Source organism: Sardina pilchardus, chromosome 18 (assembly GCF_963854185.1).
Source record: "Sardina pilchardus chromosome 18, fSarPil1.1, whole genome shotgun sequence".
In the NCBI taxonomy this organism is placed as follows: Eukaryota; Metazoa; Chordata; class Actinopteri; order Clupeiformes; family Clupeidae; genus Sardina; species Sardina pilchardus.
The window spans coordinates 5648054-5664478 of NC_085011.1; the positions used below are offsets into that span (position 1 = coordinate 5648054).

The 16425-nt window shown below is 43.8% G+C and overlaps 1 protein-coding gene across 1 annotated transcript in view; it reads left to right on the forward strand.

Annotated features, from left to right (window-relative positions):
* The window catches only part of ablim1a (actin binding LIM protein 1a), a 48179-nt gene extending 36512 nt beyond the window's left edge, over positions 1–11667 (forward strand). Inside the window, exons 14-23 of the mRNA XM_062519967.1 lie at positions 2114–2161; positions 4003–4185; positions 5137–5222; positions 5455–5578; positions 7527–7588; positions 7919–7976; positions 8275–8282; positions 8839–8913; positions 9634–9714; positions 9858–11667. Coding sequence (XP_062375951.1) covers positions 2114–2161; positions 4003–4185; positions 5137–5222; positions 5455–5578; positions 7527–7588; positions 7919–7976; positions 8275–8282; positions 8839–8913; positions 9634–9714; positions 9858–9971 — 839 coding nt within the window. The 3' untranslated portion in view covers positions 9972–11667. The remainder of the gene's footprint in view (positions 1–2113; positions 2162–4002; positions 4186–5136; positions 5223–5454; positions 5579–7526; positions 7589–7918; positions 7977–8274; positions 8283–8838; positions 8914–9633; positions 9715–9857) is intronic.
* The last annotated feature ends 4758 nt before the right edge of the window (positions 11668–16425 follow it).

A 16425-nucleotide genomic window follows, 5' to 3' on the forward strand; every position in this document is an offset into this window, starting at 1 on the left:
GAAGCACGACTAGACTGTTTTGCCTATGGAAACACTTTTTGGGACACACCAGTTGACTTCCCGCTGTACTAAAATTCAGATCTACCTACCCCAACTTCCTGCTTCACCTGCAGGAAGAGCTTCTTTCTCTCACAACCCTCCTCACTGGACCACATCCTAAACCATCCCTTAGTATCCTTCCTTCTCTACCCTCGTCATTGAGAAACACCCAAAACTGTCCCTTAGTATCCTACATCATCTCCCCTCGTCATTGGGCTATACTACACTGTCCCCCTAGTATCCTTACTTCTCTACCCTCGTCATTGGGCCGCGTCCTAAACTGTGTGTCCTACCCCCTTGGACCATGTCCTAAACTGTCCCCTAGTGTCCTACCCCCTTGGACCATGTCCTAAACTGTCCCCTAGTGTCCTACCCCCTTGGGCCATGTCCTAAACTGTCCCCTAGTGTCCTACCCCCTTGGGCCATGTCCTAAACTGTCCACTAGTGTCCTACCCCCTTGGGCCGCGTCCTAAACTGTCCCCTAGTGTCCTACCCCCTTGGGCCGCGTCCTAAACTGTGTGTCCTACCCCCTTGGGCCATGTCCTAAACTGTCCCCTAGTGTCCTACCCCCTTGGGCCATGTCCTAAACGGTCCCCCAGTGTCCTACCCCCTTGGGCCATGTCCTAAACTGTCCACTAGTGTCCTACCCCCTTGGGCCATGTCCTAAACTGTCCCCTAGTGTCCTACCCCCTTGGGCCATGTCCTAAACTGTCCCCTAGTGTCCTACCCCCTTGTCTGAAGTCCTTCTCTCCTCTGATCTCCGCTCCTCTGATTGGAGGAGGCACTGAGACCTCCAGCGGCCGGAGCTCTCCGCTCTCCTCCCATTGGTCAGACAGCCGTCCCTCGACCCCGCCTCTCTCCCTGACCCCTAAACATTTCCACCTGCCAGGTAGGAGACGGAACACACGCCCGTAGCGCCTCGTATAGAGTGGTCGTATAGAGCACCTACTGAACTGTATGTCACACGTAGCACGCCACTGCCGCTTGCCTCCACTTGAGCACCTCTGCCTGTCTCTGTTGCTCGCCGCTATCCCCATCCACTGGTCTATTCACCCATTCACTCATTCATAGTCATTCGTTCATTCGTTCATTCATTCATTCGTTCATTAATTCATTCACAGTGCAGCTCTCTCATGAATCTGCTCTTGGTACCAAATTCCAACGTGTTTGCAGCTCCTCTGAAGGGCTTGTAAACTTACTGTAGACAGTAGCGTATTTTCTTTTATTTAGATGACCATAGGGACTCATTAGATTGTAGAATGATTTTTCCGCACCAATGCTGGAATAAAATAGCTGTTGGCATGTTGCACTGAACGCTCTCTCGACTCACACTCCCCTACACTGCACAACGATTTGCACATGTGGCTGTTTTAGGTCTCTGTAGCCACCCACAGGAAGTTTTGGCCTGAGTGATTTGTCAGCACTTCATCCCACCAACAAAGATACACAGGTCTGCGAGAAATCCACTGTGGTCATTTCAAACCTGGGCAGTTGGTTATGAGGAAGAGTTGGATCTCAAAGGAACACAGCAACTTTTTCGAAAAAAATGTCTTATTTGCCATCTACCCCAGAGTTAGGATAACAGGATACATACATACCCTTCTCTTGTCTGTGTATGAAGTAGCCTGGTCTGACACAATTAGTCTAGCTTAGCGTAATTCACTGACTTTATAGTTAGCCTGTAGCTAGCCTATACATACTGTAACAGAGCTATAGGCTAAGTTGTATCCCACTTCCAGTAAATTGTGGTAATCTAAGCTAACTATGCCAGACTGAGCTATTGCAGACACAGAGAGAAGTATCCTCCTAACTCTGGGCTAGACGGCAAATAGGCAAATTTCCCAAAGAGTTGACTAATTCTTTTAAGCATGGCGTTCACAGTCCTGCACTGACCTCTGTTTGGTGTGCTTGTGTTATCTCTGTTGGCTGAATCTTCCCAGGTCCAGTTGATGACAGTGCCCAAGTTTGCACATAATGCACAGAAGCTGTGATGGTTCTATTCACATCGTGTTTGCTGGACTAGTATATTTGTAATAAGCTTTGATAACTATGTTTTGCATTTCTTCCCTTCTAGATCAGGGGATTAACATTTACCGAAAACCACCCATCTACAAGCAACACGGTATAGCCAATTACAAGCTTATTCTCAATATAGCATGTGTGAACTGCAAAATATGTTACAGTAACCATTTTTTTCTTGCTGCAAATATTATAGTGCAGATGTGCGAGTTTAGCCATTTTATATTATTATTATTATTATTTAGTTTGGACTTGAGTTCTGTTGCAGTAGCTTCATGAAATGTAGCATGTGCCCTGCCTTAGCTTATGATGTGCTTTTGTGGATGTCAACAATCATGTTTCTTTCATTCATAAATTCTCAGGTCATAAAATGTCATTACATCTGGAATGACATGACAGAAACATACATATTTATTGTATGCTAATGTAAAGCAGGTGCTTTGCGTCCTTTTTTCTTAAAGGCTTATGCGTATTGCTCACTGCTGTACAGGACAGTCCACTGATTAGACTTTAAATGTGGCCTTCCAGTCTAGCTTGATGACTTGGACTGGACATATAGCTCCACAAGGGGGCAGTATTTCCCCATTGGTTCTGAGACATTACAGTAATCTCCATACTGAGTCATCTCTTAAACTGGGTGAAATTGATGATAAACAGATATTTCATCCTCTCAACCATAAAGATGTAATAGACATAAAAAGTGTATAAGACGCGTATGATGCCAGTAATGAATTGGGCTATTCACTAATGATCATACTGTATTTCTTGAACAATCTACCAAACCACCAAAAATGTATTTTAGACTTCTGTGTTTGTCAATCATACATTTTTTTTTTTGGTTTCTGTTCTTTTTCTACTCCATGCCAATTTGAATGCACAACATTTTAACATCAACTATGTCTTTATGTAAGTATCATGTGAAGTCATTTGATATTTCATTTGATAAAGTGTTTGACACCAAAATATGCCAGCATACATCACACAGGAAACTAGAGATGTCTGAATTAACTAAAGATAAATTCTATTACCTAAAATATAGCTTATATTAAGTTGTGTTTTTGTGCTTGAGTTATGACCACATTTTGTTTAAAAAAAAAAAAAAAAATGCTCAAAGTAGATTCTAAATGATTATCCTTGACTCTCACCAAACAGTCTTATTCTGTTTAAAACTCATTCTAACTTATAAGAATAATGGATTCTGATATCCATCCTGAAGCCCCACAGAAAAATATGGACGTGGTTTTCTACCTACAGTATCTAAACGATAGCTCCATAGTAACCCTGTGAATTGCTAAGGTCGGAAGAGGAACAAGCGAATGATCAAGCTAAAAAATGTGTTAGCCCTTCCATAGCAATTGTAATAAATACTAAGACTGCTTGAATGCTAACAAGCTAACTGCTCTGCATGATCCTGCAGAAAATTAGCTTTTCAGTTGGGAATGGCCAACGGCTGGGCCCTCTCAGTGCATGCTTGCAAATGATCCCTAACAGAGTTTACTTACTTACTAATTACTAATGACTTACTACTTGTTGCTTATTAATTACAGTTATTACACCACTTCCTGATCATGTTCAGCATGATGATTACAGTAACATGGTAATGGGGTTGTAATACTGAGCCAAGATCAAGAGATCAGGTATTGAGAGAACACTTAATCTTCCTGTTGAAATTGACCATCGGCAGGTGACCGATTAACACCTGCCTTTTACCTGCTAGATATTGGCTGTAACTTGGCCTTCTTCACTCAAAACAGCTCACCTGATATGAAACTGTTGAGTAAAAGGTAGCTTTATCTCAGGAAGGTAGCCTCCCAGGACCTTGGCGAAAGTGCATCCCCATGAGTCCTCTATATGCTAGTGTTACACTCCAGTTTAGATTCTGGCACCTGGTTGCATTGTGGTCTCATAGCTCTGGTCCCTGGTTCCCTGGATTTGCACGTCTAGATTCAGCCATCTTTGTGGCCCAAAGCAAGTCTGCTGATGACATCATCAGATGGGCCAAGTTCCCCTCCGCCTTCTCGCCGGCCCAGGACGAGCCAGAAAAGATAGACACAGACCACACAGACCACAAAGACCGCAAAGACCCCACTGACCGCTGGTCATGTCCAGCTGGCAACGCTGTCGTAGGTAGGCCACTCAACGGGAACGTGTACCTGCCTGCCTGCCCTGCCTGCCTGCTGACCTCGCGTCTGGTGCTGTTGATCTCCCACTAGAGTATAGACTCTCCTGAGACGTACTGTAGACATAGAACCAGTCAAGATCTATAGGTCTAGATCCAACCAAGACCTACTGTAGATCTAGATCCAACCAAGACCTACTGTAGATCTAGATCCAACCAAGACCTACTGTACCAACCAAAACTTTAATTCAAAGCTACCTCCTAACACTGTAAACATTGTATCTCAAACTAAACTACACGGACATAACTAGGCTTAAAATGAGTATTGCAAATGATAAAGGTGAAATGAACCTGGACCATCTTGTGATCTTGAATACATTTATACATATTTTCATTACAAAGTGTAATTAGTGATTCGGCTATATCTGAAGTTTGTATTTCTGCAACATTCTTCTTGAATATGCTATGCGTACTAAAAAACAGTAGAATCCAACATGTAGATCCTTCCAAATGTAGACAAATCTAGTTCGGTGTCAATTAAAGTTTTTCCCTTCCCTTAAAATATAGAACTACTGACTGTGAGTTGACATCCAACCTTGTCTCTGTCTGTCCTGTAATGTCTTCATTCATGATGTGAGAGTTTATTGTTCATAAGTATTTTGACAATTGTGTGTTTGATGATATTTAGCGGTTGCTGCACTCTGCATAAATGTCCATGATCTCACCTGTGTCCCACATTATAATTGTTTCCTGATGAGTTTAGGGTAGTAGTATTTAACAATGCTATGAAAGAACACAGTATTGTTCATGTTTGTGTGTGTGTGTGTGTGTGTGTGTGTGTGTGTATGTGTTTATGTCTCGCTTTGTCTCTCTCTCTCTCTATCTCTCTCTCTCTCTATCTGTGTGTGTGTGCTATAATGTATTTGTTGAAGCCTGCTTACCAATACTTGTTGTCTCAGGTTCAGAAGGCAGGCGGAAGTCGAGAGAGGAGGAGGAGGAAGAACTTCAGAAGCGTAGACAACTACAGGAGGAGCAGTTGATCAGAGTGAGAGAACAGACACACACACACACACACACTGTTTAAATTGGTGTGTGTTATTAAATCTCTGTATTAAGTATCTCTGTTAAACGAGTGTGTGTTAAAGCTGTGTGTGTTAACGCTGCTGAATGCCTCTGGCCTCAGATCCAGTCTGGTCTGGGGAAGATGATCCTGAAGGAGGAGATGTGTGTGTGTGTGTTCTGTGTGTGTTAACGCTGTTGAATGTGTGTGGCTTCAGATCCAGTCTGGTCTGGGGAAGATGATCCTGAAGGAGGAGATGGAGAAGGAGAAGATACGAGAGCGCCACGCACGCAGCCTCTCTGCCCAGCGCTACGACCCTCAGCGGGCCAGCTGCAATGCTGGTAAACACCAATCACCATCTCTTCCCACCAATCACCATCTCTTCCCACCAATCACCATCTCTCCCCACCAATCACCATCTCTCCCCACCAATCACCATCTCTCCCCACCAATCACCATCTCTCCCCACCAGTGACCATCTCTCCCCACCAATGACCATCTCTCCCTACCAATCACCATCTCTCCCCACCAATGACCATCTCTCCCTACCAATCACCATCTCTCCCCGCCAATGACCATCTCTGCCTCCACCAATGACCATCTCTGCCTCCGCAAATCACCATCTCTCCCCGCCAATAGCCATCTCTGCCTCCACCAATCACCATGTCTCCCCGCCAATAACCATCTCTCCCCGCCAGTAACCATCTCTGCCTCCACCAATGACCATCTCTCCCCACCAATGACCATCTCTGCCTTCTCCAAAGACCATCCCTTTGTTCACCACTGACCATCCCTCCTTCAGCTACTGCTTATCTGTCTGCCTTCAATAGAAGAAAAATAAAGCCTGATTCATGATTTGAGATTCTTTTATTGTCATTTTGTCATGCACTTGCATATTATCAAGTATAGTGTTTCTCCTCTAGCAACAGTGTTCATAAATCTAAATGAAAAATAAATCAAAATAAAATGAAATAATAAGAATCTGTGTATATAACCATTATTCTAAATAATTCTATATGGCTAAACAAAACAACCTCAAGCTCCTTTTGATGGGTAATATACTGCAGCCTGTGAGGTGACATTAGCAAGGGCATTTAGCATAACTGGTGGTTAATAGTTCAGTGTGTGTGAGCTGGTAAAGTAGAGTGTGAAGGGGAGTGTTCATGATCCTCAAAACCTGCTGTGTAAAGCTGTTAAGAAGCCTGACTGCCCCAGAAAGGAAACTCCACTGTCTCTTCCCTACTGAGAGAAGGAAAGCCAGGCAGCAGCAGATCTCTACTGATGCTTGAGACACAGTGCTGGTGGAAGATCTCTCTCAGAGACCGGAAGAAGAACACTGGTGATCTCCCACGCTGATCTTCCTTTAAAGAGAAACTATGCAGGATTGGCGATTTCATCTCCGGTTTCGGTTTCGCTTTTCGTTTTTGCTCGTTTTATGCTTCCATATTTCCCTGCAGAGCTTCCCTGACAGCTTTAGCGTGTATATTTATACATATATAGGCTATATATACATATATAAATTGCAAGCGTGGTTCTTCTTGTTCCTTACGCGTCTCAGCCTTCCAGAAGTAAACAAGGAGCGATCGCCTCCTGGACAAACGGCAAGGCTGCAATAGCGGATAGGGACACTGGGGGGCGGGAGGAAATATTACTGTTTTCGATAAAAACTGGTCAGTCAAGCAAAACAACGATTTCTAAGCGATTTTATGACTATGAAAAAGTTGCATAGGGTCTCTTTAATGCAGGTTGTGCAGGTTCCAAACCAGGCAGTAATACAGTTGCTCTTTCAATAGTGTCCCTTTAGAGTGATGAGGACTGGAGTGGGTGGGGTTAGGGGTAGCCTGCTTACTCAGCCTACTGCCTGAATGAAGGCAGTCGCTGTCTGGCCTTCTTGACTATGACCTTGGGGCTACTGCTGGAGGTCAGATCACCTGCCAGGTGCGCTCCCAAGAAGTTGGGGGTTTAAGGTTCTGTATAGACCCTCCTGAAATCACTGACCATTTTGTTGGTGTTGTCAATATTCGGGAAGAGATTGTGCTTGTTGCACCATGCTGCCAGCTGCTCCACATCCATCCTGTATGCTGACTCCTTAGTCACCTCTGCTGATGAAACCCCCAGTTCATCATCAGCCAACTGGATGTAGCAGAAGCAAATCAAATTTGAGATAATTGAATTTCAGTATACCCGCACTTGAAGTAAACCCAGGCTGAAGTTTATTTTAACTTGTGTGGTCTGTAGTTGAACTGTGCACAGTTGATTTTGATGCCATTTGTGTTTCTTTTCTGGTAGATCTTAACTCCCCATCTAAAACCTCGTCGCTGCCTGGATATGGCCGAAATGGACTACATCGGGTGAGCCGGCGTTGTGGTAGTGCAATATAATAGTGCAGTTTTGAATGAATTTGTCATACATCCATAATCTGAAAGTTTGTGAAAATGTGTTTTAGAATATGTCCATTGCATGCACAATCATAATGTTTTGTGTGATGTATAAAGTTAAGTTGCCTTGTTTGTTCTGACGGAATTTTTCCTCTGCATTTAACCCTTATGGGGGTAGTGTGCATATGTACACACACACACACACACACACACACTAGGAGCTGTGAGTTTACCGCTATGAAGCTCCATTGCCTGACGGATGGCTCATAATGTGGTTTTTAATCCCCATGTTGTTTATTGCAGCCGCAGTCCACTGACTTCACGCACTACAACAGCTACAGGGACGTCTGTGGAGCCAGAGGTCAGTGCCATCAATAACAGCTGCTTTTTGTTGTTGTGTATAAGTGTTATTGGTGATGAACTTAATGGCAGGCTACACCAGACATGTGACTGTAATATTCCCTAAGCCAAGTGTATTCTGCAAAAATTAGCTTAAGCTGTAATCAATGGAACTGACTAGTAGCTGATGGCTCTAACATTTTTGTAAAATGCATAATATGTAGATATCTGTCGTGATGTCCTCAGACAATAATTCCTGATTAAATTATTTCACTATTAAGAGAATGAATGAATCTTGTTTTGTTTTTTTTTTCTCACAGAATTTCAGGTGAGTCAGGCTGGCTTGTGGTACCCAGATGGCATGAATATGAACTTCCCCCAGACAGCATAGTAGCTTGGCCACCCACCTGAGCCAGCACACAGACCAGGGCAAGCATGGCACTAGGAGCACTGTCTGCAATGGTGCCTGTGTGTTTGCATGTGTCTCTCTTATGCACAAACACTGTGGTTGCTGTATGATTTATGATTTATAAAGTGTGCAGTGTTCAGGACAGATAATTTGTTTGATTTTGAAGAAACACGAGTAATGTCATGCAGATTGTCCTATAAGCAGAGTTCATTCTTGTACTGGATTGCTCCGTGTCATAAAAGCAGCTATAGCATTGTTATTTTTAAAAAGTTTGTATGTACAGTATGTCGACCCTGTTGTAGTTTGTGAAATAATAGATATGTTATCTCAGGCTAATCAGTTGAGTGAGTTGAGTGAGCTCCTGCTAGTGACTTTATGTCCTGATAAAAGCAATATGTTAGCTAAGCTGTCGCGGCCCTAGGGGTGCGCATTGCTATACATTGTCTTGTACCTATATGTGCATTCTTCCCCATAGCTCTTGCAGGATGGCCATACACCCATGTCAAGAATGGACAGGGGAGTATCAATGCCTAATATGTTGGAGCCAAAAGCAAGTACCTCCAAACATTTTTCTCCTCCTACTAGTAAACATGTTGTTCGTCATACTTTACAGTGCGAACTGTATAACGTCATAGTCTGTTGAATAGTGGTCTTTAGATAACCCAATCCATTGACAACCCATGAAAACTTACCTCTTTTCTACATGATGATTCTGTACACTGCTCAACCATTGGGCAACATGCATTTCAGCTGTCATTTCCCAGGAGGCTGTGTGGTCCATCTGTTAGGGCTGTCACTGTGCATGCTAGTTTGTCCCCTCGTGCTCACCGTTTATGGCTAGCTTTTAAAGACTAAACAGGTAGACATTTATTTCAGATGTTTGTAATTAGAGATGACACAATAGCAACAACACTTTGCATCTAGGCCAATGTGAAAACAGGCCTGAAAACTGAAAACTCTGAGTAGCATTATGTTATTAGCGAGATGGGCTAGAATACAAGTTAATTTCTCTTTAAGGTGGTAGTGTTCCATTATGTTTTGTTGATCTGCTCCTCCAAAGCACTGTTGTCTTGCATCACCCCCTCACTCCCTCACACCATCCACAGCTTGAACCCCTCACCTGACCTCACCTCATGGTCCTCTGCTTCCCACAGAAATGCCGAAGGCCACTGGTGCTCTCTGAAGCTTGATCGTAACAACAGTTGAGGTGAAAGATCCACCTTTGTTTGGTTAAAATAGCTAACGTTTGTTGTTCTTTTCCTTCTCAAAGATATATCCATATGAAATGCTCATGATAAACAGCAGAGGGCGCACTCGTCTACCGAGAGATGTTGATAGGACAAGGCTTGAGGTAACACTCTGATAGATTCTGGGAAGAAACTGGATCTCATTTTGGTCACATTGTTATGAATTGTTGTCACAGCAAATATATATTTTTTCTCTCTTCCTTCTCTCTCTCTCTCTCTCTGTCTCTCTCTCTGTTGTGCTTTCCAGCGTCATCTGGCTCCTGAGCTGTTCTTTGACATCTTTGGGATGGAGATCCAGGAGTTTGATCGGTTGCCGCTGTGGAAGCGTAACGACATGAAGAAGAAAGCCAGGCTCTTCTGAGCATGCTCCCATGATGTCCATCTCAAACCTCATACTCATACTCACATACTCATGTAATATAGCCATGCCCGTCGCAACCTTGTGTTCTTCTCTTCGATAACAGTTAAAAGAAGCTAAGAAAAACAAAAAAACAAAACAAAATGTCTTAACCTTTGGCTTCCAGAATGTAACATAGGTGTGAACGACAAAACAAAACAAAACAAAAAAATATTTTGACTAATGTTTGAGAGAATGCAATGAAAATGTTATTTTTAAAGCACATTGACTTTTTTTTGTCTTCTGAATGGACTTGCTTCCTTATGTTTCTCTGCTTGTTGTTGTTTTAATTTTTTTCTTGCTATGTCTGTGAAACTCTTTCAGTAGAACCTCCTGCTTGTGGGTGACTGCACCGTGTTTCCTGGCTAACAGAAGCTTGTGTGTGTTTACATAGAAAGAGGCGGATGGGGTCATGTGACCCTCCCTAACGGCCGGAACCTGTGATTCTAGCGTTTGCGTAGAGGCGACTAGTCTGCAAAAATGCTGTTCTCCTGTAGATGTCTGTCCCATAATATGACGGTTCTGCCTTTAATGGCAGGGATGTTATTCAAATGCCTTACATGTGTCGGATAAGGAAAGTAACCTCCTTACTTTTTTCCTCTCACCTCTGCTTTTCTTTAGGAAGTCTGAAAACATGACAAGGGTTATATGCCGTGAGTTTGTACTGTACACTGGGCAGCAGTATGAGAAGATGAATGACTTTTACACATCTCACGACTGACTCCCGTGGTCACTCTCACACATCTCATGACCGACCCTCATGGTCACTTCTACGGTACACATTTAACCCGACCCAAAGACACGTTTTAGTTTCTCCCTCAAATGCTGAACAGCTAGTTTATTTCAAGCGGGTTTAGCTCCTTAATCACATTAAGCTTCCCATCTCCACTCATTTTTAATGAGTACATGAATGCATACCAAATAAATAAATAAATAAATAAAAAAAAGAAGAATCCTGAGAAAAGTAAAGTTAGAAATAGCAGACTTTGCTAATCTGACTTTTTTTAATCAATGAAACCCACACTGCCATTTGTTGTACTTGTAAGCGATGGAGATGAAGTAGTCTTTAGGTCACTGTATTGCGTGTGCTCTTCAGCTACACCAAAGGCATGGCCGTCGCCGTATCTCCCCGTAGGCCCGAGCTTCTCCTACACCCCCCGACCCCCACCTGTGTGGCACTCAGCGCTCAGCCAGGCTCACCCCCGCCCGCTGGAGGGAGCAGGCGAGCGATCCCAGGGACTCCATTGCGTAGGACCAAATTAGCAAAAGCTGCGGCAGCGGAACTCAGACAATGTTAGTACAAGCTAGGCCCGAATCACTGCAGCCTTTGTTTGTATGTAGCTAGAAGAAATGACAGGGAAATAACTCATTCTATCTTCTTCTTCTTCTTCTTCTTCTTCTTCTTCTTCTTCTTCCTCCTCTTCCTCTCTTGGACTGTCTCTCTCTCTTGGACTCTCATACTGTTTTGACCTTCTCTCTTTATGTACTACTGAAAGATAAATGCAACATCATCGAAGAAATATTTTAAGTCCCCTTCTGAGCAAACATGGCACCCAGGGAGAAGACGTTTTGATATTGTACCTGTGTACACCCCCCTTTGTCTTTGAAAGGAATTTAATGATGTATAAAAGTGACTGAAATAATAAAATGCAGCAATTCATGCATTGTCTCTTTCTTGCACAGCAGGACTTTGCCATAGTGGCAAGTGTAGTTTTAACATTTCACTTAATGACATGCATACAATTAGGTCAAATAAGAGAAGTCAAACAGACTTTTGGTTGATGAAATGTGTAATTGCATTAAACCGTTATTCCAGTGCCAGCTACATACAGTATCTGGAAGACTGGTAACCTTAAAGGGATATTCCGCCATTTTTGGAAATACGCTCATTTTCCACCTCCCCTCGAGCAAAACAATCGATATTTACCTTGTTCCCGTTCATCCAGCCATTCTGTGAGTCTGGCGATACAGCTTTTAGCTTCAGCCTAGCATAGATCATTGAATCGAATTAGACCATTAGCTTCTCGCCTGCTAGCTTCATGTTTAAAAGTGACTAAGATTTCTGGTAATTTTCTCATTTAAAACGTGTCTCCTCTCAAGTTAGAAAGTGCAATAAGACCAACTGAAAATGAAACCTGGCGTTTTTCTAGGCTGATTTGACATAGAACTACACTCTCATCTGGCGTAATAATCAAGGCAACTTGCACACTACTGGCACTACTACTGCTTGTTGTCTATGGGGACTATTTTCAGATGCTGCGTACGATATCACTACGCCTATGGTACGTTTGCAAGTTGCCTCGATTCTTACGCCAAATGAGAGTGTAGTTCCATGTCAAATCAGCCTAGAAAAACGCCAGGTTTCATTTTCAGTTGGTCTTATTGCACTTTCTAACTTGAGAGGAGACACGTTTTAAATGGGAAAATTACCAGAAATCTTAGTCACTTTTAAACATGAAGCTAGCAGGCGAGAAGCTAATGGTCTAATCCGATTCAATGATCTATGCTAGGCTGAAGCTAAAAGTTGTATCGCCAGACTCACAGAATGGCTGGATGAACGAGAACAAGGTAAATATCGATTGTTTTGCTCGAGGGGAGGTGGAAAATGAGCGTATTTCCAAAAATGGCGGAATATCCCTTTAATGAGCCTGCTTAACACAAATACAAATGCTTCCTTGCTGTAGAATGCAACCAGCCTACAAATAGTCATCTTAGGTTCGCCTACATAAAGGACCCAAAAGCTATCATCGTTGCCCGTATAAGTAGATCCAGGTACCATCTTTACTCATACAAGGAGGAGATCCAGATGTCCAAAAACAGGTGCATTTAAAAAAAAAAAAAAAATAGTGGAAAAGTCCAGACCAAGAGATTATCTATCTATCAAGTACAAGTATCTATCTATCTATCTATCTATCATTAAATGCTCAGGAAAATGGTACACTGTAATCATTAAGATTGGAATAATCAAAATGAACAAAAGACAATCTACAGTAGATTATGTAAAAATCCTAACTGACGTTCAGATATATTTACATGATGTTTTCTCTCACATCTAAAACTCATCATTGTCAGGACCAGTTGTTGTGTAGTTGGCGTGAGAAAGCAAAACATTTATTATGACTCACTTGTCATACTATACATGGTTGTGTCAGCAGTACATTACTGCTGCTTGCTGCATCTGTGAACACATTCATACACACTAAAGCCCATTTTGTCTGAAGATTCATGAGTTACGCAGACACAAAATCTAATGACATCATATTTATAGAGTTTCTTTACTCTTGCCTATAATTACACTGCAGAGTGCACGCAAGAGGGCCATTCAGTCTCACTGAAGGGCTTCCATCCGTGAAAGCTTACTGTAGACTACATTGGGTAATCATGAGCTGAGTCATGAGCCAGGTACACTTAATCTACAGTACAGTAAGTCAAACCCATTTATGAGCCCACTGCTGCTCTATAGAGAGTTGCCCTTTGTATAAAATATCATGCAGTCGTAACAAAGGTGTCAGGTGTTTATGGTGTTAAAGGTGTGTTGCACTACAAAAGGCACCAAGCTGCTTCTTGGAGGTCTTTTCAAGTTCAACTCCCGCCTCCTCTCAGGTGATAGTATTCTGACCTAATTCAGTGCAGTTCAGAGAAAAATGATTTGAGTCGACTTGTCACGCTATAGGTGATGCTTTGAGCTCAGTGTCGCCGCCGTGCTCCTGTTTATCATTGGGCGGACGGACTGGGAGGAGAGAGAGAGAGAGCGCTGTCTCCGTCGCGGAGAGAGAGGGTAATGACCCCGCGGCAGGATTAGGGGATGGCCGAGCCTTCACCTCGGTTTGATCTTGTTAAGCACAACCCAAGTTAGCATGCTGCACATTCCACGGTTGTGTTCGGCTAGGCTGCTCAGCTGCGCTCAGCTCGGCCAGCTGTGGAAGGTACACCACGTCCCAGTAGCACAGCTGCACACAGATTATGTTTGTTTGTTTGTTTGTTTGTTTGTTTGTTTATGTCAACAGTTCTTAGCAGATGCTTTTATCCATAACTTACAATGATATCAATAAACATTATGTTTATTACACAATAAAATTATTCTATTAGTAAAAGACTACATCAAATGTATCATAATGATAATAACTATAACATATATGTTATAAACTGAAACTCTGAGAGTGTGATGGCACGTCGGTCGATAATTAGGGCTTCACACAGTGGTCATGGATAAGGGTACCACACACTAGATGTAATAGCGTCACACACAAGCTTCACACATTGGTTTGGAATAAAAGCTTCACAGTATAGCTGTGTGCAGTAGAGCTTCACACACAGGTCGTGAACAGGATTTGCACACAGCGATCGAGATCTAGATCATGGTCCAGAGGCAACATTCACACTCATCCAGAACACAAGCTGCACAGACCAGCTAAGCCCCGCAGGTGTGTGTGTGTGTGTGTGTGTGTGTGTGAAGGGCAGGAATATCGATGACAACAACATGCATGTTGTGCCACCAGAACAGTGCGGCAAGCATGACTTGAAACCCCACTGAGACGGCATCAGCTAAGCACAGATGAAGCTTAGAATTATATCACGTAAACATACAATTACACCCGCCCACAGTGCAAACACACACACACACACACACACACACACACACAGAGAGAGAGAGGCAGGTATGGATTAATCCTGCTCTTGTTCCGGTAGCTTGTAATGACTGCTGTCTAAGTCCTTGCTGGCTCTGCTGTGTGTGTGTGTGTGGGTGTGTGTGTGTGTGAGTGCAGCAGGCAGGCAGGTATTACCCAGACAAGCAGGCAGACGGAGGCTTGGCCACGCTGGCTTCCCAGCACTTGCTTTCCATGGTGTCATCAACACGACACATCCCTGTTATTATGTGGCTCTTTGTAGTCATTAGGCTGATATCCCATCCATCACTGTAGTTTAGTGTAGTGTAGTGGTGGAGCCTTGTGTGTGTGTGAGCCGGGAAGATTATCCTACACACACACACACACACACACACATACACACACACACACACACACAGGTAGAGTCTACATGTAGCTCTGCTCTACCTCCACACACACACACACACACACACACACACACATGCGCATGCACACACGCATACACATTACAACACAGGCACCCATGCGTAGGTAGGTAGGTAGGCTACTCGCTTTTGGCTGTGCATGTAAATCATGTGCACTTCTGTGCACTTGGGAGGATGCTGAGAACTCTCCAGCGCCATAAATAGGAGCATCCTGGAGCTCTGCTCTATTAGAGGGCATGGCAGGAGCTCACATGGCTGGGCTGCAAGGTCACACACACACACACACACACACACATACACACACACATGGGCTCAGGCTCCCACTGTGCGTGTGAGGGAAGAGCTTATAGTGTTTGTACAGTACCTTCCACTCTGATACAAAACTCCTTTGGCCTCGGGCAGAACAACAACAACGACAGGTGCAAAGACTGAAATAGTGCTAAACTGGTACTATAATGGTGTTAAACTGGTACCTTAATGGTGTTACACTGGTACACTGTGTGCCCAAACAGTATCCCCTCCAAGTTCACTGACAGGTCAGCAATATGCTGGCTGCATGCATACTCTCACCACCAACATGATAATCAATGATCTTCTAAATGTCAGTTGTACATGGTGCTGCAGATATTTGTGCTTGTCTCCTGTCATCGGGCGCTGGTAAGTGCATCCCTTGTCTGGTCAGCTGTAATTTGCATTGCTGTCCAATGAGTGGAGGGAGAACAGCAGAGACGGCCTAAAGCAGGACATAGGGTGGACGGGACGGCGACGCTTTGTGGCTCTTCAGCTTTACGATCTCCAGTGAGCCATAAACCCAGCGAGCACACTGCTTGTTTTTTGAGGGCTGGGACGGAGTGTGCACAGCTGGCGAGAACCCAGACCTCCATCTGTCCTTAACCGCTCCCTACCTCTCTCCCTGCCTCCCTCTCGCTCCCTCTCTCCCTGCCTGCCTCCCTCCCTCTCCCTCCCCTCCAGTGCTCTACGTGCATCGTTTTACTGTGCAGCGGTTAGCCTCCTGTCCAATAAGTGTTGGGCTGGCTGACATTTGGTGTGCCTGCTGGATACAAATACCCTGTTTTTGTGTCATGATGTGTAAGACAAATCAGTGTGTGTGGGTGGGTGTGTGTATGTGAAATATGTGTGTGTGTGTATGTGAATAAATGCATGTGTATATGGGTGCATAAATGTGCGAGTGTGCGTGTGCACGTGCATGCGTGCGTGCGTGTGTGTATGTATGTGTGCACGCGTGCACATTTGTCTGCGGTGCCATTAGGCTGACTGTCATCTCTCCATGATGAGCTGGTGTTTTACGTGTCTCTGTCCTTGTTCCTGTTGACAAGTGTGCCTCCCTATCGCTGCGTGTTAAAGCAGCAGACAGCGCGATCAATA